The sequence below is a fragment of the Ochotona curzoniae genome, unplaced genomic scaffold, assembly GCF_017591425.1.
Source record: "Ochotona curzoniae isolate NIBS_2020 unplaced genomic scaffold, NIBS_Ocur_1.0 contig_1, whole genome shotgun sequence".
Taxonomy (NCBI): Eukaryota; Metazoa; Chordata; class Mammalia; order Lagomorpha; family Ochotonidae; genus Ochotona; species Ochotona curzoniae.
The window spans coordinates 805,452-832,305 of NW_024464918.1; the positions used below are offsets into that span (position 1 = coordinate 805,452).

Sequence of the window (26,854 nt, forward strand, 5' to 3'; positions counted from 1 at the left end):
ACTCACTTATGTGTGCAAAGCCACATTGGCCTGGAGCAGGGTCCTAGTAAGCTCTCCATGACTGACTGCCATTAGTACTGACCACTAGAATTATTATTATTTTTTTTAAAGATTTATTTTTATTATTTTTTCATTGGAAAGGCGGATATACAGAGAGGAGAGACAGAGAGGAAGATCTTCTGTCCAATGATTCACTCCCCAAGTGAGCGCAACGGGCCGATACTATGCCGATCCGAAGCCAGGAGCCTCTTCCGGGTCTCCCACGCGGGTGCAGGTTCCCAAAGCTTTGGGCCGTCCTAGACTGCTTTCCCAGGCCACAGGCAGGGAGCTGGAAGGGAAGCGGGGCTGCCGGGATTAGAACCGGTGCCCATATGGGATCCCTGGCGTGCAAGGCGAGGACCTTTAACCACTTGCGCCACCGCGCCGGGCCCCCTAGAATTATTATGATCAGGACTTTCTTTCTCAAAGGCCCTGGGGTGGGTGGGGTGGGCTCCCGGAAGGGAGGGTGCAGATGACACCTTTAGTGACATCTCCCCTGGCACTCCCTCCTTGGGCCTCCAAGGCAGGGGTCTTCCCCTAGCCACGGACAGTTCCTGTGTCTGCTGACTCACAGCCAACTTCCTCTCCTACAAACAGGAAAACAGCCGCCGGCCCTGGTCTCCCCTCCCCTTCCCCGTCCCCCCTCCCTCAGGCCCGGCTCTAGTGGGGGAAGTGCCTGAGCCTGGGCAGGGGCAGGAGAGGGGGAGGGGAGAGGACCCATCTCCCCGCAGGCCTCCTGCTGCCTGCTGGATAAGGGGAAAGGACTTTTCCCAAGAAAATAAAGGCTGTTCATGCTCCCGGTTACTGGGTCACTGTACTTGCTGGACACCACTTCATCCCGCAAGAGGCAGCCCAAGCCTCACTTATGGAGGTGAAGATGTTGCCTTGAATGAGTGGCAAGAACCCAAGGTCTCTGGAGGATGGGCAGCAAAGGGGAGATACTCTGTGGGTTCTTGCGCCTCTTCCTCCCCCCCCCCCAGATGGGGGGCTTCATGCAGGGGGCCCACTGTTTGAGTGGCTGTGTCTATTTGTGACTTCTGAATCTCCCTTCTGGCCCGCGTTAAACCAGGTGCCATTGGCCATACAGCGGGCTGGGGGCAGGAGACAACGCCCTGGAGATCTAGGTTCCTACCTCTTCTCCCGCCTTTGGACAGGACAGCAGGGGATGCACACGTGGCCTCCGCAGCTTCCCTCTCTCTGTTCCCACCTCTGTCCCCCGTCTCCCTCCGGTCTCTGCCTCTTTGTGCCCCTTCCCTAAGGCTGACTCGACCCTCCCTTCCCCCAAGACGCGTTCTGATCCCTTTCCGGAGAGGGCCAAACGTGCAGCGCCGGGGACCAGTGGGGCCGTTGAGTAAGGAGCGCTAACCACTCCAAGGCCGGTGCTTGCACAAGGAGCAACCTCGGGGCCATGGAGGCTGCTGGGCGGGGCGGGGCGGGGCCGTCGGGGGAGGGCAGAGGGAAGGCGGGGCCGGCGGCCGGGCCCCCAGCCTCGGACGGCACGGCGGGCAGCGCGGAGCGGACGGCGGCCGCGCAGCGAGGTGAGGACCCCCGCGCCCCGGACTCCTCCCCGCCCCGTTCCTCGAGGGCCCTCGTGGGCACCCCGCGCCCCTCGGCGCCGGCCGCCTAGCTCCCCTCCACGCGCGACCCGCCCCTCCCGGCTGCGGCCCGGCCTCTGCCCCCACCCCCTCTCCCCTCCCCTGGTGCAGGCCGGATGGCTTCCCGGCCAGACGGCTGCCCGGCTTGCCCACCGGACCCTGTTGCACCAGTCCACAGAGCGAGCCCTTCGGGGCTCCCAATCCTGTGCTCTCGAGCTGCGCCTGAGTCGCCAGCGAGTGGGGACCCTGAGTCAGGGCCCAGGCTCTGCACCCCAGCGAGCCTGGTGTGGACATGGGACCGGCCAGCAAAAGAGCAGAGCTGATGCTGGGGCCAAGAGGGAGAGAGCTCTCCGGACAGAAACCCGGGGTCAAAGGTGACCACACACACACACACACACACACACACACACACACATCGTGGTTAGAATTGGAGACCTAGGCAAGGACGGCCTCCATGATAGAGTAATCCAGAGGGAAAGAGCAGAGGGCGGCCAAGATTTTAGGGAGAGACCTGGAAAGGGAGTGGGGTAGGGACAGGAGCAGGACCAAGGTGAAATTCAGGGGAATGGGGTGGGGCAGACCGAACCCCACGGTGTGGGAGGACCCAGGGAGTGCAGAGTGAGGGGCCAGCAGGCTGTGTGGGCTGGTGGTGGAGGAGAACCTGGGACCAGGGATCCACCAACTCCTAGGTCCCCTACCAATGCCCGTCCTGCAAGCAGCCCCTGCCCAGGCCAGGACCCACACCTTGGGACTGGTTCTAGGGCCGTCTGGGCAGCCTGACCCTGGCAAGCAGGATGTTGGGGTGGGGGGAGGCTGGAGGGACAGGAAGGAAGTCTGAGCAGAGACAATAGGTGGAAGGGGAGGAGGAACAGGGAGCCAGCAGGATTAGGATGTGCAGGCTGGGCCTCAGCCGTGGCAAGCAGCAGCAGTGGGGTCAGCCCACATGGCCTTCTCCTGCCCACGCTACCTCTCTCATTCGATTCCTGTGCCACTATGACACCTGGCCACACCCCCTTCCCCTCTCCTCATCTCTGTAGTGCCCTATCCCAGGATGGGCAGGAACTTGGTGTCAACAGTAACACCGACTTGATGTAAGCCAGGAAAGACCCTTCCTCAGCTTCCTTGACAGTAAATGAGGGCATTCTCCTGTTAGTTACTAACAAGAAATCCTTTCTGCTGTTCTGGGACACATCCCCCCCCCCCCAGCGTTCCAGATTACAGGCTGCCTTTGACAGAAGACTGGAGGTCGGTACTCCCTGTCCAGGCCTTAGATTGTGGGGCAGGGAGGGGGGATCTCCACCTGAGCCCTCCCTTCCCCCTGCCCCTCCCCCCAGCAATGGCCTGAGCCCCCATGGCTGCCCCTCAGGACCTGGACATCGCTGTGTGGCTGGCCACGGTGCACCTGGAGCAGTATGCAGACACGTTCCGGCAGCATGGCCTGGCTACGGCAGGTGCAGCCCGAGGCCTGGGCCACGAGCAGCTGAGGCAGTTGGGCATCCACGCCACAGGGCACCGGAAACGTATTCTGCGCCTGCTGCAGGCTGGCACAGTGGAGTGTTCTCTGGATCCCAAATCAGATAGCACCATGGAGCCTTCTTCTGGCCTAGACCCTCCGGCCCAGACTCCCAAGCCTGTGCCCAAGCCCAGGACTGTGTTTACTGGGCTCACTGGCCCTGCCACCACCCAGAGACCTGGACTGAGCCCAACGTTTCGAGGATCAGAAGCCTCCAGGAGCCCAGAATCCAGCCCAAAGTCTCCTCCGCTCCCCAGCTCCTCCTCTGGGCAGCTTTCACTGCCAGATACGGTGGAGATGATGCCCAATGCCATCTACTTTGGCCTGGACCTAAGAGGCGGGGCGCATGCAGCTCAGGAAGTGTGAGTGGGGTTGGTTCCTAGGGATCTGGTGTTTGGTGGAGGGAAGGGCTGGGGTGGGGGAACAGTGTGTGAAGGCTTGTCCTTCCCCCTCTCTCTTGCATACTAACCAATAGACATGTCCCTTAGCACCCCAGACAGCACCCAGAAAGCTGCCCCCACTCCTGCCCTGAGACCCACAACAGGAACAGGTAGGTGATTTTGATTTCTCATGGGTCTGCGGCGGGGTACGCTCTGTCAAGTTCTATCTGATCTTTTTCTTCTGCCTCACCCTCTGCCCCCTGCCAGTGCACATCATGGATCCTGGCTGCCTGTACTATGGCGTCCAGTCTGTTGGGGTCCCAGGGGCCTCTGACAGAAGAGTGGGTAGAGGCACCTGTCAGGACCAGGCTGAACACAGGTGAGTCCTCTGTGGGCTCTGTGGGAGGAAGAGTTGCACTCAAGGAGTGGCTGAGCTGTGCATGCAGTGAACTCATTATACATTAGGGGTATAATGTACCCCGTGCAGTGTGTGCCCGTGCTGCACCCTGGATACAAGTTGGCTGAAACTGACCCAGTGCCACTGTTGAGTAGCAGGTTGAGGCTCAGTCCAGAAGACGGGTGATAGAATAGACAAACATGGACCCATGAGATAAAACATGAGATAAAACTGGCTTTTTATTCTTTCAATACATACTTACTGAGCAACTGTCACATGCCAGAAGTAGATGTTTGGGATGAGTGAGTGTACACGGAAACCCATGTCCTGGTGGGGAGTGTGAATGCATAAGCACAGTCAGTTATGTGCTTTCTTAAAAAGTGTTAAGTGCCATGGGACAAAACTAGGGCAGGGTGGGAGGGTGAATGGGGGAATGATAGGTGGCAGGAACAGAAGTTTTTCTTTAAGAGTTATCAAAGCATTAAGGAAGAGACTTTTGAGTGAAAGGCTTAAACATGATGAGAGTGTGAGCTGGGAGGACACCTGAGGAAAGAACGTCATGGGCTCGGGAGTGGCCAGGATGTGGGTTTCCACCAGGGGCCGCATCCAAGTTGTGAGCAGCCCTGGCAGAGCTGGGAGACATGGACCAGTAAAGGGAGGGTGTCACTAGGAGTAGTGAAAGTGTCCCTGCGAGGTGGAACCTAGTAGAGTGTTGGCTTGTGACACGGAAGTCAAGGAAGGTTTGAACTTCAGTTTATGAAGGATCCCTGCCAGTGGCTGTGTTGGGATGAGGTTAGGGGCAGAAGTGCACAGGCCTGTGCGGGGAGAGATCTCGGAGTGTGGGAATGGTGGAAGAAATGATGAGAAGGGCTTGTTTCTGAAGGCAGACTCTCACATCAGCTTGGGATGAGGGAGAAAAAAAAGCAGTGGAGAGCAGTAGTCACTGCTGAGAAGTCTGTTGCTGGAGACCTGAACAAGTACAGCCTCAGGGTGTATGGGCAGGGAAGGCCTGGGCAGAGAGGGTTGTGGAAAGAAGAGGGGCGGGCATCTGCTTCCCACAGTGGAGGACCTGAGTCAGTCCCTGCGTTGCTCCCTGTTGATGGCATTGAGGATGGTTCAAGTCAGTTGGGTTCTTGCCAGCCTTGTGGGAAACCTGGACTGAGGTCCTGGCTCCTGGCCTAGGCCTGGCCCAGCGCCTGCCAGTGCAGGCATTTAAGGAGGGAACCAGCAGATAGGAGCTCTGTCTCTTGAGAGAAGAAATTAGTTGTGTGTGTGTGTGTGTGTGTGTGTTTTTTAAGATTTGATTATTTTTTACTGGAAAGTAGTATTTACAGAATAAAGGAGAAACAGAGAGAAACATCCTCCATCCACTGATTGACACCCCAAGTGGCTGCAATAGCTAGAGCTGAGCTGGTCCAAAGCCAGGAGCCAGGAGCCTCTTCCAGGTCTCCCTGCAGGTGAAGGGTCCCCAGGCTTTCCACCATCTTCAGCAGCTTTCCCAGGCCACAAGCAAGGAGCTGGAAGGGAAGTGGAGCAGCCAGGATACAAACTGGTGCCCATATGGGATCCCAGTGCATGCAAGGCGAGGACTTTAGCCACTAGGCTACTGTGCCAGTCCCCAAGAAATTAGTTTTAAAAAGAGGATGAATAGAAGGAGAATTCAAAGCATACAGATTAGGTTTTTTTTTTTTTTTAAAAGACTTTAGATGATTGCAGCCACAGAGTAGGTGTTTGCAGAGTTTCCAGCAAAAAGCTGAGCATTGTCGTGGTTGTGCATAGCAGACCTGGAGACAGGGAAAGGCTGCTTCCGCAGGAGGCAATGTGACCTGTGTTTGTGAGTAGGAATCATCTGGTACTGAGAGGCAGTTAGCTACGTAGGGGAGGGATGGAGAAGAAAGTATGGAGTGATGTTTTTGTGTAGGTGAGAGGAATGAGATCAAATGCACAGAGGAGGGTCTGCTTTAGTCAGAGGTGTTTATTGTAGTAGCTGAAGGCAGGCGGAGTGTTGCGTGGAATTGGGCAGATGTGGCGCTGAGAGTCTGCGGGGGTGCTCATCTGATTGCTGCAATTTCTCGAGGAAGTAGGAAACAAACAGCGTCGAATGTGATTTTCGACTTCAGCTGTCCCAACAACCCCGGGAACTTTGGAAACTACAGGTGCCTGGGCCCCACTCGCTCCTAAATTTCACTGTTTGATTTGGATCCCAGGTCCTGGTGATGTTTTTAAAATTTGCCAAGTGATTCTGTGCTGTTGAGCTTAAAAAAAATTGTAAAATGGGCCCGGCGCGGTGGCGCAAGTGGTTAAGTCCTCGCCTTGCACGCCCGGGATCCCATATGGGCGCCGGTTCTAATCCCGGCAGCCCCGCTTCCCTTCCAGCTCCCTGCCTGTGGCCTGGGAAAGCAGTCGAGGACGGCCCAAGGCTTTGGGACCCTGCACCCATGTGGGAGACCCGGAAGAGGCTCCTGGCTTCGGATCGGCATAGCATCGACCCGTTGCGCTCACTTGGGGAGTGAATCATCGGACGGAAGATCTTCCTCTCTGTATCTCCTCTCTGTATATCCGCCTTTCCAATAAAAAAATAATAAAAATAAATCTTTAAATGAAGGCAAAAAAAAAAAAAAAAAAAAATTGTAAAATGAAGGAAGGAGGACCCATGGTGGTTAAGAAGCTCTCTGAGCAAGTGACCTGGAGGGTGAGCAAGCATGGAAGGAAGCATGTCTGGGTTGAGGGCATGGTATATGCAAAGACCCTGAGAAAAGAAAGAGGATATGGTTGTGATGATGGAAGCTAAAGTGAGTGAGATAGAGGCAGAGACGGGGGGAGTAGCCGATGTGCAAGCAACTGGACCACAAGTTCTTACAGCTCACTGGGGTGAGCAATTTGGGCTTAGCCTAAGTGCAAGTGGGGCATTGTTGAAGGCTTTCATACTGGAAGGTGAAGTGATTTCATTTGCATTCTTTTTTTTTTTAAAGATCTATTTACTTTTTATTACAAAGTCAGATATACAGGGAGGAGGAGAGATAGAGAGGAAGATCTTCCGTCCGATGATTCACTCCCCAAGTGAGTGCAACGGCCGGTACTGTGCTGATCCGAAGCCAGGAACTTGTTCCAGGTCTCCCACACGGGTGCAGGATCCCAAAGCATTGGGGTCGTTCTCACTGCGTTCCCTGGCCACAAGCAGGGAGCTGGATGGGAACTGGATGGGAAGTGGAGCTGCCAGGATTAGAACCGGAGCCCATATGGGATCCTGGCGCGTTCAAGGCGAGGACTTTAGCCCCTAGGCCATGCCGCTGGGCCCTCATTTGCATTCTTGGAGGAACTCTCCGGTGGCTGCAGGAGAGTGATTGTAGGAGGGATGGCATGAGGGGAAGCAGGTGGCCAGCTGGGCAGCTCCCATAGTCCCAGTGAGAGCTCCTGGGAACTTGGTCCTGGGAGAGAGGGTCAAGAGCTTCCTGGAGAAGGAGCCAATAAGATGTATTGATTAGCTATGGGTAGTCATGGCAGGGAGCCATCCATGCAGCCTTCTCTCAACTTTCCCACACTAGTGATGGTCATAGCAGAGGAAGGAGAAAGACTGAAAGTTTCCCTTTGAAAATCCCAATCATGATGCCCAGTGTTGTGGCTTAGTAGGTTGAGCTGCCACCTGCAACACCAGCATGTGGGTGTCTCTTTGAATCCTGCTGCTCCACTTCCCATTCAGCTCCTTGCAAATGCGCCTGAGCTGTCACTGAGGAGTGAACCAGCAGACAGAAGACCTATCTCTCCTCCTCTCTTTCTGTAATTCTGCCTTTCAGATAAATGACGTAAGTGTTTTGTTTGGGGGAAAGATATAAGAGATGCTAATTAAAAGATGCTAATTAAAGATGCTAATTAAAGATGCTAATTAAAAGGCTCCCAACTACGATCAGCATGAAAACTCGATGCAAATCATTTGGCTTCCCAATCTCTCTATTCCGCTGATGGAAAAGCACACCTGGTCCCTGTCAGGCATTGTACTAGGTGCTGCGGGTCGGAGGAGAAACTACAAAGAGGACGCCCAGGGTCTTGGGTCTGATGTGTGTCCCTCCCTGTCTTACCCTCCCCCACAACCCCCAAGGCTTAGCAGGCAGGATCTGGAGGCCCGGGAGGATGCTGGCTATGCCAGCCTGGAGCTGCCTGGTGACTGCAGCCTGTCTCTGCCCACCCTGGACTTGGAGGAAACCAGCGATGAACTCATTTCACCTTACGCCAGCTTCTCTTCCACGGCAGACCGGCCCATGCCCCTGCTCAGCGCCTGGCTGGACAAGCTCTCCCCTCAGGGGTGTGGTTCCTGGGGAGGGAAGGGGTGTTGGGAGGCTGGGAAGTGGTAATGGGTTCAGGTGTGCTGGCTCCATCCAACCCCAAACACTCCCTCATCTTGGTTTCTTCCTTCCCCAGAAACTATGTCTTCCAGAGACGCTTTGTACAGTTCAACGGGAGGAGTCTGATGTACTTTGGCAGTGACAAGGTGGGGGACCAGGACGTGCCTCGCAGAGACTGGGGAGAAGGTGGGGGGAGAGCTGGGACTGGGAAGAAAAAAGCTTTGGTGGGGCTGGTCACTGCATGATTGATGCCAACGTTTAAGGTAGCCGCTCAAGTGGCTATGCCCAGGTCTGGACACCCAGTGCTGATTGCATGAAAGCAGGTATGGCAGAAAGGTTGGTCCCTACCTGTGGCTCAGATCCTTTCCCTGCGATATGTCACTGTCTCTCTCCCCAGGACCCCTTCCCCAAGGGTGTTATCCCTCTGACTGCCATTGAGATGACCCGCAGCAGCAAGGACAACAAGTTCCAGGTCGTCACCGGTCAGAGGGTGTTTGTGTTCCGCACAGAGAGCGAAGGTGAGGCTTGAGGGGGTCTGCCAGATCAGGGTTAGAGGGAGGGAGCCTGTGTGAGCTCACGACCCTGCCTAACCCTCTGTCCTGTGCCCCACCAGCTCAGCGGGACATGTGGTGCTCCACGCTGCAGTCCTGCCTGAAGGAGCAGCGGCTCCAGGGCCAGCCCCGGCCCCCGCAGCCACCACGCCCCCTGCGCACAGGCATGCTGGAGCTGCGTGGGCACAAGGCCAAGGTGTTTGCAGCCTTGAGCCCTGGAGAACTGGCGTTGTACAAGAGTGAACAGGTGAGGAGAGCTGGGTCAGGACTGCAGAGCTGGCCTGTGCATCCTGGCCCCTCCCACAATGACTGCCCCGTCCCATCAGGCCTTCTCTCTGGGCATCGGCATCTGCTTCATCGAACTACAAGGCTGCAGCGTCCGGGAGACCAAGAGTCGAGGCTTTGATCTGCTCACACCCCATCGTTGCTTCAGGTGGGGACCAGGCTGGGGGACGCCAGGCTGGAGCACGTTAGAGGGAGACTCAGGGTACAGAGGACACGGGGCCTCCATAGTGGGATGTCAGTGGATACAGATGGGTACACAAGGCCAGTGAGCAAGACCCATGATGTCCAAAGGGCCTGGGCTGGTCCAGATGTGACCTGTGGTGGCTCCTGCAGGAATGGCCAACGGGTTGGGACTTTAGGGGAAGCGGGCATGTCCATGCCCACAGACTGGCTGTCCACCCCTCAGCTTCACAGCCGAGTCTGGGGGGGCTCGGCAGAGCTGGGCGGCCGCTCTGCAGGAAGCAGTAACCGAGACCCTGTCTGACTACGAGGTGGCTGAGAAGATCTGGTCCAATCGGGCAAACCGGCACTGTGCGGACTGTGGGGCCTCCCGCCCGGACTGGGCTGCCGTCAACCTGGGCGTGGTCATCTGCAAGCAGTGCGCAGGTGAGCCCAGAGCGGGACATGGACAGGGGCTTCCTTGGGGCAGGCAGGCTCAGGGTGCCTGCGCCACGTGCCTCTTAACACTTTGACAGGTCAGCATCGGGCCTTGGGGTCTGGGATCTCCAAGGTGCAGAGCCTCAAGCTGGACACAAGCGTGTGGAGTAATGAAATAGTACAGGTCTGGAGAACGAGGTGGGGAAGAAGGGGAAGGGTCACCTTTGCAAAAGGCTTGGGGCCCAGCGTAGAGACAGCACTGGGACTCCTGAACTCCTGTCACTTGCCTTTGCTCTTTATCATCTTCGCAGTTGTTCATCACCCTGGGCAACGATCGTGCTAACCGCTTCTGGGCAGGGGCACTACCCCCCGGTGAGAGGCTGCACCCAGATTCCACCCCTGGCTCCCGGGGGGAGTTTATCTCCCGGAAGTACCGGCTGGGTCTCTTCCGGAAGCCCCACCCTCAGTATCCTGATCACAGCCAGCTTCTCCAGGTCCGAGGGCCAGGTTGGGGCCTGAAGGGTGTTGGGGAGGGCATAGCCTCTTATGTTTGGGGTATGCCTGGACTTGGAGTGGGGAGGCTGTTGGTCCTGACTGGGAGGGTCTTTTCTTAAAGTTCTCATGGGTTGGCTTGGGCTGACCGAGCCCTTCCCTTCCCACAGGCTCTGTGTGCAGCTGTAGCCGGACCCAACCTGCTGAAAAATATGACCCAACTCCTCTGTGCTGAGTCTGTTGAGGGCGAGGAGCCCTGGTCCCCTTCAGCCTTCGATGGCAGCTTCCCTGGCCTCCTGCCCCCAGGTCATCCTTCTAAGGGCTTCTTTCTTCTAGGAATTCTCAGCCCACACTGTGGCATGGATTTTCCGGGGAATTGGGGGATCTTCACCACACAGTGGCCTGCAGAGCTTCAGTCCTTGTTTCCTGAGGTTTTGGGGTGACTGATGGGGTTCATGACCTAGGTTGGGTCTGGCTGTCCCAGGAGCTTATGCTGGGCCATCTCAGCAGGGTCAACCCATGGGCCAGGGTTCTCAAAGAAACGGTCGGCATCGCTATGCATGCTGGTCTTTGTTGGCCAGGGCAGAGGGGCTGGGCACTCTCGGGATGGCCTGCGCTCTGGGGTCTGCACCCGGAGCTGTCTGTGGGGCTGGCTGGTGAGCAGAGGCAGAGACCTCCTTGTTCCCTTACACTACTGCTACCCTCTATTCTGTTCCCGCTCTTCCATTCCCATGGGGCTACTGCTGCCAGTAGAATTGTCCAAGAGACTTCTTCCATCTGTCCAAAGTGGGTGAGACTATCACCTAGCACTGGGCTGACCTCATTGCTTCTTCCCCTTGCAGACCCCTCCCCTGGTGTGTATAATGAGGTGGTGGTGCCCGCCACTTACAGCAGCTTCCTGTATTGTGGTCCCATCAGCAACAAAGCTGGACCCCCTCCGCCTCGCAGGGGCCGGGATGGTGAGGGGCAATTGAGGGATGGGAGGGGATGGGGACAGCAGGTGGATGTGAGTGTAGCACAGATGGGCTGGGGTGGGAAAATGGAGTCATGCCCTGGGGGCAAGAAGGAGCTGTGCCCGGGTGATAATTGAGAGCCTCTGCTCTGGAGCCAGAATGTTCCAGCCAAACCGCAGTGTTGCCATTTCCTACCTCCATGACTTGGCCAGGGTGCTCGAAACCCAAGACACAGTTTCCCAATCTACAAAATGGGTCTGAATAGAATATCTACTACCTGGAGTTCTTATAAAGATGATATGGGTTGGGCAGGGTGAGAATCATACCTAGGCAGGAGGCTTGGCATAGAATATCTGGTAACAAACAGTCTTTATGGCAGCAGAGGTGGAGTCTTCTGCCTAGTCACCCTCTTTGTCCCCTTCAGCTCCCCCCCGCCTGTGGTGTGTGCTTGGAGCAGCTCTGGAAATGTTTGCATCGGAAAGTAGCCCTGAACCCCTCAGCTCGATCCAGCCCCAAGATGTCGTGTGTCTGGGCGTGAGTCCCCCACCCACGGATCCAGGTGACCTGGACAGGTAACGGCCACCCTGTGCGCGCTGCACTGCACCTCCTGCTCTTCCCGGCTGCAGGCCTCACACCCTGCCCCCTGACCTTGTCTTCCCTCCAGGCTTCCCTTTTCCTTTGAGCTCATTCTCACTGGTGGAAGGATCCAGCATTTTGGCACGGATGGAGCTGACAGTCTAGAGGCCTGGACCAGTGCCGTGGGCAAGGTGAGCTGGCAGGTGTCTTTCTCCCCCAGCCCCCATCCACTACGGCTCATGGCTGCCCTGTCCCTACCTGCCATGGCTCCTACCTCTTGGCTATTGGCTGAGGTTTCCTGCTGGACTCTGTGTTAGTCCTTGCCCATGCTCTGTCTTGTTGAATTTTCCCAATAGCTCCCAGAGGTTAGGGTTATTGATGTCTTGCACAGGAAATTGATGTCTCAAAGGTTAGGGAGTCACAGAGTTAGCAGGCAGCAAAGCTCAGGAAGCAGACTCAGGCCTCTACCTTGTGAGCTTCTGGTGTGGGCCCTTTCCGCTGACTCCTGCTGCCCTCCTTCCCGTGCCCTGGTTCCCCAACAGGCCCTGAGGCAAAGCTGCCTTCCGATGGATGTCTAAATTGTTAGATTCCTGGATTTTGCAGCCCCCTCACTCCCCAGTGAAAGGTTCAGGCCCTGGGGTCTGCTGTCGTGGGAACTCAGTCCTACAACTCACAACCCAAGGGCCCCTCCCAGTCTGTAGAGTGGGCGTAAAAGGGGAGGGTGGAGTGACGTGTGTGGTCCCCACAACGAGCCCTCCCTCCTTGTGTGGGTGTGGATAATGATGGTGGTGGTGAGGATGACGATGCCGATGACGGCAGCTTCTCCCCAGGCTATGCTCCACCTTCAACTTTTCACCCTGTGCCCTCCTTCCCCTTCTGACAACTTCTCAGAAAGTCAAAGTCGTGTGCAGGCTGCAGTTCCTCTTTAACCCCTTATGGCTGCCTTCCTCTGCCCTTGCTCTGCTGAGCTGAGCCCCACCAGCCCTACAGGCTTCTCATTTGCTGGGGAGCAAGAGTGTCAGCATCTTCTGGCTTCTCTGGGCCATCTCTGCGACATGTGCCACTCCTCACCTAGGAGTGCTTGCTGCGGCTGTCCTGCGAGCCTCACGCCGATGGCTGGCCTCCTGCCCTCTCAGGGCTTGCCTGTGGCCCTCCCAGCTGGGTCCCAGAATGACCCAGAGTTCTCCCAGAACGACCTCAAGTGCTACACAGGTCTGGCACTCCACACTGGTCCCGGGGGCTCTTTGTTATGGTCCATAGCAGGGTAAGCACAGAACTGAAGCATCTGGAATCTTCTACAACCATTTGGCAGGGTCAGTGTATGTGTTGATTCTAATTAGAAAACCCAGGAGCTTGTGTAGCTTTATTGATTCAGTTTTCCAGGTTTTTACATTTATTTTTTATTATTATCTTTTAAGTTCTATTTGCTTATTTGAAGGACAGAGTTAACAGAGACCCAGGGAAAGACAGAGATCTTCCATCTGCTGGATTCCTTCCTGCCAGCAGCCAGGCTAGGTCAGGCTTAACTCAGGAGCTTCATCTGGGTATCCCACATGGATACAGGGGCCTAAGCACTTGGCCACCCTCTGCTGCTTTTCTAGGCTCATTAGGAAGGAGTCCAGCAGGTGGTGTTTAGGATTATAAATGAAGGCATTCGTTAGTGAATGATTGGAATTTAAAAAAGAAAAAGGAATGAGACCCGGCTAGATGACTCAATGACTAAATCTTCCCCTTATAAGTGCTGGGATCCCAAATGGGTGCCAGTTTATGTGCCAGGTACTCTACTTCCCATCCAGTTCCCCTGGGAAAGCAAAAGAGGATGGCCCCAAGTCTTGGGATCCTGCACCTGCATAGGAGATCCGGAAGAGGATCTGGGCTCTTAGCTTTGGATTGGCTCAGCTCCGGTCACTGTGGTCACCTGGGGAGTGGATCATAGGACAGAAGATCTTCCTCTTCTCCTCCTGTTCTCTCCTATTCTCCTTCTCTCTAATTTCCAGTTAAAAAAATCTTTAAAATAATTTATAAAAAGAGAAATGGACAAAACTGGGCACCTTGCAGTGGGTGATGTGAGACAAATGCAGCTTTGGAGTCCACCTGAGGTGCCCCTTCCTCTGCGAGGCCTCTCCCCAGCTCCCCTTCCCTGGGATGCGGGGGTTGCCCGGGTATAATGTACCACGCCCCAGTTATGGACCCAAGGCTGCCCAAAGAACACACCGAGTGGGACTTCTCCCAATCTCCTCCTCAGGCCTTGCCTGTGCCCTCTGCCCCTCCGCCTGCCGCTCTTCCTTGCCTTCTGCTCTCTCTCAGTATCCCCACTCCTGCACCTTGTATCTCCCCTCCTATTCTCCTGGCCCCTGTGTTCCTCTGCAGTGGTTCTCCCCGCTGAGCTGTCACCAGCTGCTGGGCCCGGGTCTGCTGCGGCTGGGCCGCCTCTGGCTGCGCTCCCCCTCCCACACGGCCTTGGCCTCTGGCCTCTGGCTGGCAGGATTTGGCCTCCTTCGTGGTGACCACCTCTTCCTGTGTCCAGCGCCGGGCCCTGGGCCCCCAGCCCCTGAGGACATGGTGCATCTCCGGCGGCTACAGGAGATCAGTGAGTAGGGATGGGGGCGGGGATAAAGGATAATCATAGGCGTGGGCAGGAGTGGACCTTTTTCATTTGAAGGTCCCTTTGGGAAACTAACATACTGTCACTTTAGGTATAAGCACTGTAGGCAGACTCACCAGATGTGGACTCTACACTGTATCATGTCCTAGCTGTGTGCCCTTGGGCAAGTTATTTAACCTCGGTGTGCCTCAGTTTGCTCAGCTTTAAAGTGGGTACAATAATAAGCCATTCCTCAGAGTGGTTTATTGAGGTCTAAATGAGGTAGTGCAGGTATAACACTCAACACTGAGCCTGCAGGAGGCATCTTGTAAGTGCTCAGCACCTGCTAGGTGTTACCAGTGCTACTGCTGTTAGTGATACTTGGCGTCGCCGACTTGGCGGGGAAGGTGATTGAGTGCTGTCACTGATCTGCTTTCTCCTGAAAGAGGAAGGAAGTCAGATAGCGATATAGGACTTTAGGGAAACGTGGCCTGGGTTTGAATTTTGTGACCGAGGCAGGATGCACCACCTCTGGGTGCTGTACCATCTTTCCAGTGAGTGTAGGTTTCACTGAGCATTTGTTGGCAGGGAGAGGCTTCTAGCCTGACAGCTGTGGACCTTAGGCCTTTGTGCCCAAGTTGTCACTGTGATGCAGATCATAACGATGCCCAATGATTCCCATAGGTATGGTCCCTGCAGCAGACACTCCAGACAAGAAAGAGCATTTGGTCCTAGTGGAGACAGGCAGGTAAATGTTGCACACTTGTCCTGATCCTGAGCCCTCCTTTCTGGAATCCACCAGTAGCCATTCACTTCCCTAAAGCTGAGCGCCCAGCTGAGGGACCATCTGGGAAGTGTGCTGCTGCCCCCTGCTGGTGTCTCTGGGAAGTCTGATTCCTGTGCTCCTGGGTCCCCTATCCCAGTACAGCCCTGGAGCTCACTGTGACTCAGACTCTTGGGTCTCAGGACCCTGTATCTGCAGGGAGAGGGCCGACTGGACTTTGCAGCATGGAACGCAGCCATTGGCGGAGCAGCTGGTGGGGGTGGCACAGGGTTGCAGGAGCAGCAGATGAGCCGGGGTGACATCCCCATCATCGTGGATGCCTGCATCAGTTTTGTCACCCAACATGGTGAGTAGGCACTGGCTGATGCTGAGCTGGTGGGAAGGGTGGGGAATGGAGACTGTATGTGTGCCGTTCCTGAGGGCTGGAGGGGCAGGGGCAGGTGGCTGGAGGAGCTTTCCCTTCAGAGACTGCAGTCTGATAGCACCTGCTGGCAGTCTGACTGTGGGCAAATGGATTTGCTTTCCTGAGCCTCAGTTTGTCTGTCTATGAAATGGGGCTCAGAGTACTCATTTCTCAGGATAGGAAATAATGCATGTCACACATGGAGCATAGGGCCTGGCAGCGGGAGCGGTCACTGGGGCATGGGCAGATAGGACTGAGCATGCAGAGCAATGACCTGAGCTGAGTTACTCCCCTGGGAGAGGCAAGGGTCAGCCATGCAGGTGGTTTCCAGAATTCTTTGTGGGCTTCTGGCCTCAGTTATGTTCTCCAAAGACCCAATAGAACCTGTCTACCCTGCAAATCCTCTTGGGAAGGGAAATTCACAGAAAAACGAAGGAGGATGGTGAAGGTGGAGGAAGATACCCCTGTGAGCCAACACATAGGTTGGTACTTAACAGTGAATGGCCAGAAGCTTCAGACATTCTCCACCTGGCAGCAGTGGCCACATTCAGGGACTCTGCCCACATGATAGCTCCTTCTCTTTCGTGCACTAAGCGGCGTAGTGAGGAGCCCTGGAGGTGCGGCGTGGACATCAGAATCTGCCCTCTGAGCGCCCCACTCCACCCTTGTTCTTTCAGCAGATACTTGTTGAGATGGTACTGGGAACCACATGCCAGGGAGACAGCAGTGTACAATGTACAGGGGAAGTACCACACGCAGTTCATAGACTAGTGGGGGAGAAAGCCTGTCAGTTCACAGTAGTTGTGCTGTCAAAGTCTCAGCAGGTGCTTCGGGAATACTGAATGGCTGCTGCAGGGGAAATACAGGCTTCAGTTGTTCCCCATGAACCTCTTGTTACAGTTTCATCAACCGAGCAATACGCACAAGCCTTATTTTCTGTGGCTGTGTAAAGACAGCCTATTCCGTACATTTGGTTGATTCTTCAGTGCTGACTTCAAGGTTGTGTCGCTGTAGCTCATGCCTGAGCCAGGCTTGCCTCATGCATGGATTTTCTCTGTAAAACACTATACAACTGCCTCATACAACTGAGGAAGACTAGGCAGTATTTTGGCATTGCACTGGGCCAGGGTTTTAAAACAGTGCACTCATCAGCAAAGAGCACAAAAATGTGAAATATGTGGCTCTGTGTATACCAGAATGTCACTGTTTACAATAGAAGACCTTAGCAGAAACATGCCCTCAGTCACTGGTGGCTGGCTGGGAAGGAGGGGAGTGAGGAGGGAGCTCAAACTGTTTTTCTCTCTCTGTGTCGGCATGGGCCTGCAGGTGGGTGGGGAAGGGTCAGAAGTCTAACTAACGCTCCATCCTTAGATTCTTCATAGAAGATATTCAAATAGGGGAAAGTATATCCAAATTTTCTATTTATTTTCATTTTATTTGAAAGGCAGAGAGAGGGAGATCTTCCATCCACAGGCTTACTTTCCAAGTAGCTGCAATAGCTGGGGCTGAGCTACACTGAGACCAAGAATCTAGCTCAGTCCAGGTTTCTTGCTTGGGAGGCAGTGATCCAAGTCCATGGACCACCACCTGCTGCCTTCCAGTGCACTGACCGCAAGCTGGATCAGAAGCAGAAGGCCTGGGCCTTAAGGCACCTCAGGCACTCTGAGCAGCGACAAACCACTGTGCTGAAAGTGCCTCATGCAGATTTGTACTCCTTGTCATTGTTCTGTAAGCAATACAGTATCAACAATTTAGATGTCATTTATGTTATATTATGTATTATGAATAATCTAAAATTATTAAAAATATACATATACAGACACATGTGTACAGCTATATGCAAATACCATACCATTTTATATAAGCGACGTGGGTACCTGTGGGGTAGGGAGAGTGTTCTATAACCAATGCCATGTGGACGCTGAGGGAAGACTTACTGATCAGGCAAGGGTGGGGAGGTTAGTGGTTACAAATGAATTTTAGTGACTTGGGCAAACATCTGCAGATATGAGGTTCAACGGTAATGTGACTTCAGAACATACTGTTTAAGAATGCAATGTGCATTGGGGTACAGCTTGCTGGGGTGCAAGGTTACTGAGAGTGAGGACTCCAGCAGAGACCTGGGCGTGCACATTTCCTCCTCCCTGACTCTGCAGCACTCCCTACCTCCAGCAGCCACAGAGCATGCAGGGGATCGCAGACTGCCTGCTGGGGGCTCATCTTGGCACTAGGTGAGCAGACAGGGCTGGTTTTTTGCAGGGCTCCGGCTGGAGGGTGTATACCGGAAAGGAGGTGCCCGTGCCCGCAGCCTGCGGCTCCTGGCCGAGTTCCGGAGGGATGCCCGGTCTGTGAAGCTGCGGCCAGGGGAACACTTTGTGGAGGATGTCACCGACACGCTCAAACGGTTCTTTCGGGAGCTCGATGACCCTGTGACCTGTGCACGGTTGCTGCCTCGCTGGAGGGAAGCTGCCGGTACCCCAAATCCCTGCAAACCTGAGATCTCTCTTGATCCCTAATATCCCCAAGGCATTCTCGAATTAGGTAGCCTTGTCCTGGTATTCCCAACCCCTAACCCTCCACACAGGAGGATGGTCAAGGGACTTGGCCCAGGGGGAGATGGGTAAGGGAGAGGCACATCAGCCCTGGGTTTGTTTCTCTAAGCCTCCCTCCCCCCCCCCACCAGCCTCCTACTATCTCTTCCTGAATCCTTTCCAACCCCTCTCCTTCCCTCCCCAGAGCTGCCCCAGAAGAACCAACGTCTGGAGAAATACAAAGAAGTAATCAGCTGCCTGCCACGGGTCAACCGCCGCACTCTGGCCACCCTCATTGGGCATCTCTACCGGTGAGCATGGCCAGACCCCTGCAGATTCCTCCCCTGACCTTCCATCCCCTCAGGCTGACCCCACGCTCTCCTTGCTTTCTGCATGCCACAAAGTTGTGGTGTGAGGGAGTCATAGCATAAAGGTTCAGAGACCGGATTTAGGGCCGGGCTTCATCCTGGCTCCTTTATCTTAGCCATGTCACTTTGGGTCCAGCATTTGTTTCTCTCTGAGCTCCATTTTCCTCCTTTCTGAAAGGAAGATTATGTCACGAATAGTATTCACCTCATGGGTTATGTGCAAATTCGGTGAGATAATTCCTTTGAAAGTCTTTTAGCACCTGGCATGCTGTAGGCCTCTAGGCCTTCAGAAAGAATTAGTGATCAATGCTAATTTTTTTTTGTTTTTATTTTTATGTCAGGGAAAGGGATGGATGTTAGACATGTGAAGATAAATAAGATGCAGATCTACCTTTGCCCCTTTGCCTGTGTTTTGGGGGTATGTGTCTTGGCATGTCTAACTGTGTTATACCGAGAGTGACCAACTACATGCATGTGGGCCAATTCCAGTCCGTCCCCTGTTGTTGTAAATAAGCTTTTATACATAAAGTATAAAGCCCTACCCATCCCCTTACATGTTTGCTGTGATCCGCCCCCCCCCTTTTTTTTTTTTAAAAAAAAGATTTATTTATTTATTGGAAAGTCAGATATAGAGAGGAGGAGAGACAGAGAGGAAGATCCTCTGTCTAATGATTCACTCCCCAAGTGAGCACAACGGCTGACGCTATGCCGATCGGAAGTCAGGATCCAGGAACTTTTTCCGGATATCCCACGCGGGTGCAGGGTCCCAAGGCTTTGGGCTGTCCTTGACTGCTTTCCCAGGCCACAAGCAGGGAGCTGGATGGGAAGTGGAGCTGCCGGGGTTAGAACTGGCGCCCATATGGGATCCCGGCGCATTCAAGGCGAGGACTTTAGCCGCTAGGCCATTGTGCTGGGCCCCTGTGATCCCTTTTGTGCCACCGTAGGAGCTAAGGTGGAGACTGTATGACCTGGAAAGCTAAAATACTGTCTGTCCCTTTATGTAAGAAGTATTCTGCTCCCTGCTGTGTTTATCATCCCTGGGCTCCTCGAGTCCTTTAGCACTGGAGCTGGCATACAGTAGGGGGCCCAATAAGTATCTACTGAATGAATGGATGACAGAAATATATAAACTGCATTCTCATGACCCTAGTGATCCCTCTGCAGGGTACAGAAGTGTGCGGCCTTAAACCAGATGTGCACCCGGAACCTGGCCCTGCTCTTTGCGCCCAGTGTATTCCAGACAGATGGGCGTGGGGAGCACGAGGTGCGGGTGCTGCAGGAACTCATCGATGGCTACGTCTGTGTCTTTGATGTAAGGCTCTCCTGACCCCTCTCCCTGCTTGCAGTCCCTTTTCCCTGCCCCTGTAGGACTCAGGGCCTATCCCAGCAAGCCCTGCCAAGCCCTCAAGTGACTGCATCAGGAGCCACCTCACAGAACTCTGGGCCACTTTCTCGCACACCCACATTGCCAACCCATTTACCCCATTGGTTCTTAGCTCTGCAGGCTTCCAGTCCTCTTCCCCAGGGCCCCAGCCTTGAGATCTGCCCTGTACATCTCCTTTCCCAGCACCACTTCAACCCTGACACTTTGTCTTGGCTCTTTCACAGATCGATTCTGACCAGGTAGCTCAGATTGACTTGGAGGTCAATCTTATCACCACCTGGAAGGATGTGCAGGTAACGGATCCTGTCTGATGACATGAGGGGACCTCCAAATGGGAAGCTGACCTACCCAGCTGGGGAAGTTTTTCAGCCCACCCTTCCTGCCCACTGGCCCTCAGCTCTCTGGGAGAAAGGGGAAACCCAAGGAGGGAATCTCTTTGGGGAATTGTTACTATCTTTTATTATAATGTTTTATTTTTATTATAAGATGGTGTACCATTAGCAACACCTCACTTCTGTTAGTGACCCAAGGAAGAGTTGGTCAAGTCAGCAAACAGTGAGAATAATAATAAATACAATGCAAATATTAGCAGAGACTTGCTATATCCCAGGCACCTCTGATCTCAATTTTTAGTGTTTCACAAGTCCATGAAGTATGTAGTCTGATTGTTTTTTACATAAGCTAAGCCTCAGAGGGTCAGTTATTCAAGGTTGCAGTATGTGTAGTGAGAGTTGCCAAAGCCAGGTTGTCTGATGGCAGTCCTGTGCTCCAGCCACCGCACTATGCTGTACACAGCCTACAGACGCACTTCTACCTGTCGAAGTCAAAAGTACAGAGTGAGTCTCTGACAAAGGAACTTCTATTTGAGAATAAACTAAGAATGGGCTGCAATCCAGGACATGCACACACACTGAGAGGCCTCTGGCATGTCTGGAGAACAAAGGAAGGGGGTGAAGGGTTATCAGGACAGAAAAACATACCCAAGTTATTTTCAGAGAAAGGCCATGGGCATTTTTGGTGCTTACAGGAACTGGCAAACTCTGGTTTATGTGGTTAATGTGTAATGCTGGTTTTAAGGTCATGGTTGACAAATAGATCGTCAATTGCAAAGTAATAGGGCAGGGTCCTAGTTAGAGTGAGTCAGTGAGGTACTTCTTGGGGTAGACGTCCATGTCCTAAGTGGGTCCTCTTTCATTGCTGTGAGCCTTTCAACCCCACATCCAGTGGAGAACAACAAGAATGACTTCATTTTGTGTAAATTTTCACACTGCTCCTGGAGTTCTCCCTTTCAAGGGCCTGAGTGACGTTGGTGGCAGCTGGAGAGGGGATAGTGAGGAATTGGGAGACCTTTGTGAGAGCAGGCTGTTATGAGGTACTTCTAACTCCAGTTTCTCTGTATCCTTTCTGTGTCTTCCCAACTTCTTTCCACATCTTCACAGCTGTCCCAGGCTGGAGACCTCATCATGGAGGTCTACATAGAACAGCAGCTCCCAGACAACTGTGTAACCCTGAAGGTCAGTCCTCAGGAGGCTGGGGAATGATGGGACCGTGGTGGGGGCAGGGGCAATGGCCTGACCCGCAGGGATGCTCTGCTCTTGTCCTGACCCAGGTGTCCCCAACACTGACTGCTGAGGAGCTGACCAACCAGGTGCTGGAGATGCGGGGGACAGCAGCTGGCACAGACCTCTGGGTGACATTTGAGATTCTCGAACATGGGGAACTTGGTGAGTGTGACCAGTATGCATGCATGTGTAGGGGGTGGTGTCATTAAGGTCTTCAGTGACCTCACATACAGTGGACATTCTGTTTATCCAAATCATTCATGTGAGGGGACATTCAACCTGGTTGACCCACCCCTCCTTTCAGCTTTAGTGAGCCTCCAAATTCTGGATTTGCTTTTTGCTTTAAAGGAGATTCCAAAATGATGGCAGGAGCCAGGGCATGATTCTGGGCCCCTTTCCCTTCTTTACATTTCTCTGAGGCTCAAGTCATCCATTCTTGTTTGTGGTTTTTGATGCCGTTAATGCTGAAGTTTTTTTTTTGACCTAGACCTGTCTTCTAAGCTCAAGTGACTTCTCACTGAACTTGAAATTCCTTATCAGAACTCATGAGACCCTGAGCTAATTTTTCAGACCTCATCTCCCATCACTGGTTCTCTTATCTGTCATCCCTGCTATAGCCATGTCGGCAGTTTCATTCCCCAAATACATCTTTCCTGATTCGGGGCCTCTGTTCTCATAGCTCATCATGCTTGAAAGCTGTCTCCTGATCTTAGACACAGTTTCTTCTTCCTAATCCCTAAGAACTTGCAGGCCCATACTTTGGATGCTACTTCTGAAAGGCCTTTCCTGGTGACCCCATCTCAGTGGTTGCCCTGTGGCTCTCAGCTTACTGCTTTTTTCTAAAGCATCTGTCAGGGTGCAGTGGTTTTGCTTACACACCTGCTCACGGTCTGCTCCCTCACTCAGCTGTGGGCTTTCTGAAGGCAGTCCAGGAGTATTGACGCTCACTACTGATTGCAGTGCTGGCACAGTACCTGGCACAGAGCACTACAACATCTGTGACTGCATGGCTAGTTGGATGGATGAATGCATGACTACCAGGACATGAGTTGGGGGCTGTAGGCTTTGGAGGGATATTATGGCTAGTACCTGTCTCCCACATTGCCCCTTCAGAGCGGCCACTGCACCCCAAAGAGAAGGTCCTAGAGCAGGCCCTGCAATGGTGCCAGCTCCCGGAGCCCTGCTCAGCATCCCTGCTCTTGAGAAAAGTCCCCTTGGCCCGGGCCAGCTGCCTGTTCACAGGTAAGCCTCCTTCCCCAACGCCGTGGCCTCCAGGCTTGCCCTCCCAGGTGTGTACACCTAGTATCACCTGTCTGCACCTAGGTATCCGGCGTGAGACCCCACGCGTGGGGCTGCTGCGGTGTCGTGAGGAGCCGCCCCGCTTGCTGGGGAGCCGCTTCCAGGAGAGGTTCTTCCTGCTGCGTGACCACTGCCTGCTGCTACTCAAGGAGAAGAAGGTGAAGCCCTGACGCTGGAGGGGCAGGGTGTGCCTTGCTGCTGTGGGGAAGGAGCCCTCTGCCTCCCACTGCTGTGTCATTGTTTCTCTGATCATGACCTCTCTGTCCCTGCCATTGCCTACTAGTGCTCTCATGACTTCTTGGCCTCACTCACCACTACTGTCTGCTCTCACCTTTCAACCTCACTAACTCCATTCCTGTTCTCAGAGCTCTAAACCAGAACGGGAGTGGCCTCTGGAAGGTGCCAAGGTCTACCTGGGAATCCGCAAGAAGTTAAAGCCCCCAACCCCGTGAGTGTTCTTAGCTAGGCCACACGGCTGGGGCCTTCCTGCCACCACCACCCACCCGTTCCCAGGGCATTTCTGGTCACATCACTGGTCTTTGCCTTCCAGGTGGGGCTTCACGTTGATACTGGAGAAGATGCACCTGTGAGTACCTCTCGGCTTCGCTTCTCCTCTGGCCCAGCTCTGCACCCTAACTGCTCTTCTGCCCATCCCTCTTCCATCCTGACAGCCGTGACCCAACTCTGGCCTGCCTTCTCTGTCACTTGCAGCTACCTGTCATGCACTGATGAGGATGAGATGTGGGACTGGACCACCAGCATCCTTAAGGCCCAGGTGAGGGGAAGGAAACGTCCTAGGACTGGGTCCGTGGGCTAGCCCTAGGACACAGCTGTGTACCCCTCAGTGCCTTCCATGCACACTGGTGACCTCCTCTCACCCTCTTGCCAGTATGATGATCAGCAGCCAGTGGTCTTACGACGCCGATCATCCTCTGAACTTGCCCGTCAGAAGTTTGGCACGATGCCCTTGCTGCCCATCCGCGGGGATGACAGTGGAGCCACCCTCCTCTCTGCCAATCAGACCCTGGTGAGACCTCATGGCCTGCTCCAGCCCCCACCTGACCCCTGTGTTTCCCCTTGCCGTGCTACAGGAGGGAGTGCTGCACCTGTCAGCCCACTGCCTCTGCTCGCGGTATCCCTCCCCTCCACCCCCACCGCCTCTTGCAAGACCTCACTGTGTCTCTGTGTCTCTCACTCCCTTCATCCCCATCCCACCTGTTCTTAGCGGCGATTGCACAACCGGAGGACCCTGTCCATGTTCTTTGTGAGTACTGTGCCTGCTCCAGCTACGAGCCTGTGTCCTCTGTCCCTGGTGCAGCTCTGTGTCCTGATGCAGTCCTGCAGCCTGTGTATGTGTGTGTATGTGGGGGATGGGAGGGTAGAAAGAAGAAAAATGACATGTGGTAGGATGTGGTTACAGCATGTGAGAAGTAGAAGGAAAGTGGTTAGGTGAGCGCAGTTCAAAGTCATCAGATGAGCTCTGGCTTTATCACTGTATGATCTTGGGCAACTTACTTAATCAATCTGCACCTTGCTGCACTCACCTGCAGTGTGACCCATGGCACAGGGTGGCTCTGTCATGCATGCCAAGGGCTTGGTAGTGTCTGGTCAGGAGGAAGGGCTTGAGAAATGTGAGTCACTAACTCAGCACCTGCCTCCTCCTGTCCAGCCAATGAAGTCATCGCAGGGGTCTGTGGAGGAGCAGGAGGAAGAGGAGGAGCCTGTATATGAGGAGCCAGTATATGAGGAAGTTGGCGCCTACCCCGAGCTGACCATGGACACTTCTACCTCCCTCTCCAGCACACGAGAGTGGATGGCCATACCAGAGACCCCTCTCGCCAGCCAGAGGTCCTTTGAGCAACCCCCTCTCTCTAAAGCGAGCACCCTGGGCCAGGAGGAGAGGCCCCCTGACCCCCCACCAGGCCCCCCTGCCAAGAGCAATCCCCTGGCCCGGGGATCCCTGGAGGAGCAGCTGCTCCAAGAGCTCAACAATCTCATCCTGAGGAAGGGGGACACCACTGCGTGCCTGAGAAGTGCTTCCCAACCATCCAGCCCCCAGGCCTCCAGTCCTGTCAGCCCTCCAACACAGACGCCGGGCTTCCCCATGCACTCGCCCTGCCCTTCCAGCCCTCCCTCCAGCCAGCCCTTCACATGACCCAAGGATCAGCAATCTGAGGGCATGTGCCCAAGAGACCCGTGCTGCCAGCAGGGCAGACCCCACAGGGAGCTTCATTGGCCCTGGAAGGGGAGACCCAGGACCCAGTGTGGTGCTGTGCAAGGGGCACTGGATGGAGGGCCCTGGAGGCTGTGTGTGCCAGGGCAGGTCATGGCCCATTTCTGGGCTGCAGCCCATTTGTATCATGAAATCAGGAGAAAATTGAACATGAAAGTTTTATTATAATTTCCTCACTAAGAACAGCTCCTGGCTTATAGATTTGATACATAGGGTTCTACTACTACAAGGTTTGGAAGCCAGCAGCCTGGATGATGCCCAAAGCTTTACTACCCCACTTCCTACGTTCTGGGACTGTGCTGAAGCCCTGGCGTAGGGCAATTGATTGGGGTTTGGAGCTGGGGCAAAGGGGAGCCAAAAAAGGATGGGTCACTATTAATAAATCTTGGAACCAGGAGGCTGCTGTGCTTGTGTTCATTCATTCAAGCAATGAGCAGTGAGCACCTAACTGTGGCCAGGTTGAATGGGGTCCCGGCTCTTGGGGATCCTCCACTGTAGAGGGGAAGTGGAAAATAGGAAATAAAAAATCAGACGGACAACAAGCTCATGTGTTGAGGAAACAACCGAAGTATGGCTGGCTTGTGGCACAGCTGGCAAAACCACTGCCTGAGGTATCGTTTTCCATTGTGGTCACCAGTCTGTATCTCGCCTGTTCCATTTCGAATCCAGTGTCCTCACTAATAGCCTGGGGAAAGTAGCAGAACGTGGTCTGTGTGTTTGTGTCCCTGCTACTCATGTGGGAGACCCAGATGAAGTTCCTGGCCTCAGCCTGGCCTGGTCCTGGCCACCTAGGAAGTGGATGAGTAGATGGAAGGCCCCTTATGGTCTGTACCTCTGACTTTCAGATCTTTTAAACAAAGCAGTGGGCTTGAGCAGGACAAGTGGAGGGCTGGGAGAAGGCTTTGCTGTGAGGAGGGGCTTCCCTGCCAATGGGGGGAGCAGGAAGGCTGGGGCAAGTGGGGCCCAGGCAGTGGGCACAGAATAGAATGCTCCTGATGTGGGAAATGTCAGTGGGGGCTGGGTCATGCACAGTCTCCTAGGTCATGGCTTTGATTTGGATTTCAGACCATTGAATTTATTCTGAATCAACTGAGTTCTAAGTGGAAAAATGACATCTTTTTCCCTTTTGGAAAAAAATAGGCCTGTTGGGTGGTGTGTGAACAGTGGGTTGGCGGGGGGGCACTTCATGCAAGGATACCAGCTAGCAGCATGGGAGACTGACACTGGGGATGGGAGGAAGGGAGGATCTTGGAAATTAAAAAATAGAACCCGCAGGACTTGCTGATGCAGTGAAAGGGGGTGGAGAAGGAACACTATCCCAGTTTCCTACTGACCAAGAGGTAAGGTGTTGTTTAGAGAACCCTAAAACCAGCTAGGGGAGGATTGGGTTGAGGTGTCCGTTGGATAGACAGGAAGTGGCGACAGTGGGTAGGCTCTCCTGTGTGAGTTTGGAGCCAGCTATGTGGGGGTGTGGGAACAATGGTGTGGGACAGGGAGCCTAGGTGTACAGGATGAAAGGGGAGGCCTCCAGTGGCACCAGGGCTGGCAGTTCCTGGAGGTGCAGAGCTGAAGGCAAGATCCCATAGGTGATAGGGTTTTCTGTGCTGTCGAGCCTCACGTGCGCGGCCCAGCTCACGACTCGCTGGCACCTTGTAGTTTTTTTTGCGTCGCTGTTTTTTCTTTCTCCTGGGCCTGGTTCCTTCCTCGCGGGGGCGTCTTTCTCACGCCGCTCACGCTGGCTTTTCCAGTTGAGCGGGAATTGGGAAAAGGTCTGGGACGAGCCCTATCTCCTTCCGTCATCACTCGGTGTTCAGTGACTCAGTTTCCCCGGTCACACACGGAGTTGCCCGCCATTCCTTCCCGTAGGCGCAAGGACTCGTATCTGCATATGTAAATGAACGATGAGAAATAATTACAGGCTGGATCAGTAATTGTCCTAGAAATAGAACCCAGGCGTCTTGACTCCGAAGCCCGGAGTTCCCACCTCC

The 26,854-nt window shown here is 54.3% G+C and overlaps 1 protein-coding gene across 6 annotated transcripts; it reads left to right on the forward strand.

Moving 5' to 3' along the window:
* The first annotated feature begins 1,534 nt into the window (after window positions 1–1,534).
* On the forward strand, window positions 1,535–25,263 carry ARAP3 (ArfGAP with RhoGAP domain, ankyrin repeat and PH domain 3). 6 transcript variants are annotated; one of them, XM_040987855.1, is made up of 33 exons: window positions 1,535–1,577; window positions 3,001–3,509; window positions 3,636–3,697; window positions 3,795–3,906; window positions 8,021–8,224; window positions 8,341–8,410; window positions 8,662–8,782; window positions 8,878–9,062; window positions 9,142–9,248; window positions 9,507–9,706; window positions 9,796–9,881; window positions 10,009–10,191; window positions 10,360–10,495; window positions 11,032–11,148; window positions 11,567–11,714; window positions 11,807–11,909; window positions 14,089–14,308; window positions 14,987–15,050; window positions 15,269–15,432; window positions 17,749–17,961; window positions 18,226–18,331; window positions 19,553–19,700; window positions 19,997–20,065; window positions 21,212–21,286; window positions 21,382–21,496; window positions 22,448–22,576; window positions 22,658–22,791; window positions 22,999–23,081; window positions 23,184–23,219; window positions 23,345–23,408; window positions 23,523–23,660; window positions 23,859–23,897; window positions 24,303–25,263. In XM_040987855.1, the coding sequence occupies exons 2-33, from the start codon at window positions 3,220–3,222 to the stop codon at window positions 24,786–24,788; spliced, it is 4,407 nt and encodes a 1,468-aa protein (XP_040843789.1). In that variant the 5' UTR covers window positions 1,535–1,577; window positions 3,001–3,219; the 3' UTR covers window positions 24,789–25,263. The 6 variants fall into 6 exon arrangements, with proteins under 6 accessions (XP_040843789.1, XP_040840625.1, XP_040843063.1 ...); XM_040984691.1 differs by having other exon boundaries at window positions 1,543–1,577; window positions 2,969–3,509; XM_040987129.1 differs by lacking the exon at window positions 1,535–1,577 and adding an exon at window positions 2,770–2,879.
* The last annotated feature ends 1,591 nt before the right edge of the window (window positions 25,264–26,854 follow it).

Coding starts and splice junctions, on each gene's coding strand:
- ARAP3 (XM_040984691.1), top strand. CDS start 2,986: ATGGCTGCCCCTCAGGACCTGGACATCGCTGTGTGGCTGGCCACGGTG. Junction 9,063..9,141: donor CGTTGTACAAGAGTGAACAG/GTGAGGAGAGCT, acceptor CCGTCCCATCAG/GCCTTCTCTCTGGGCATCGG. Junction 15,433..17,748: donor CAGTTTTGTCACCCAACATG/GTGAGTAGGCAC, acceptor GGTTTTTTGCAG/GGCTCCGGCTGGAGGGTGTA.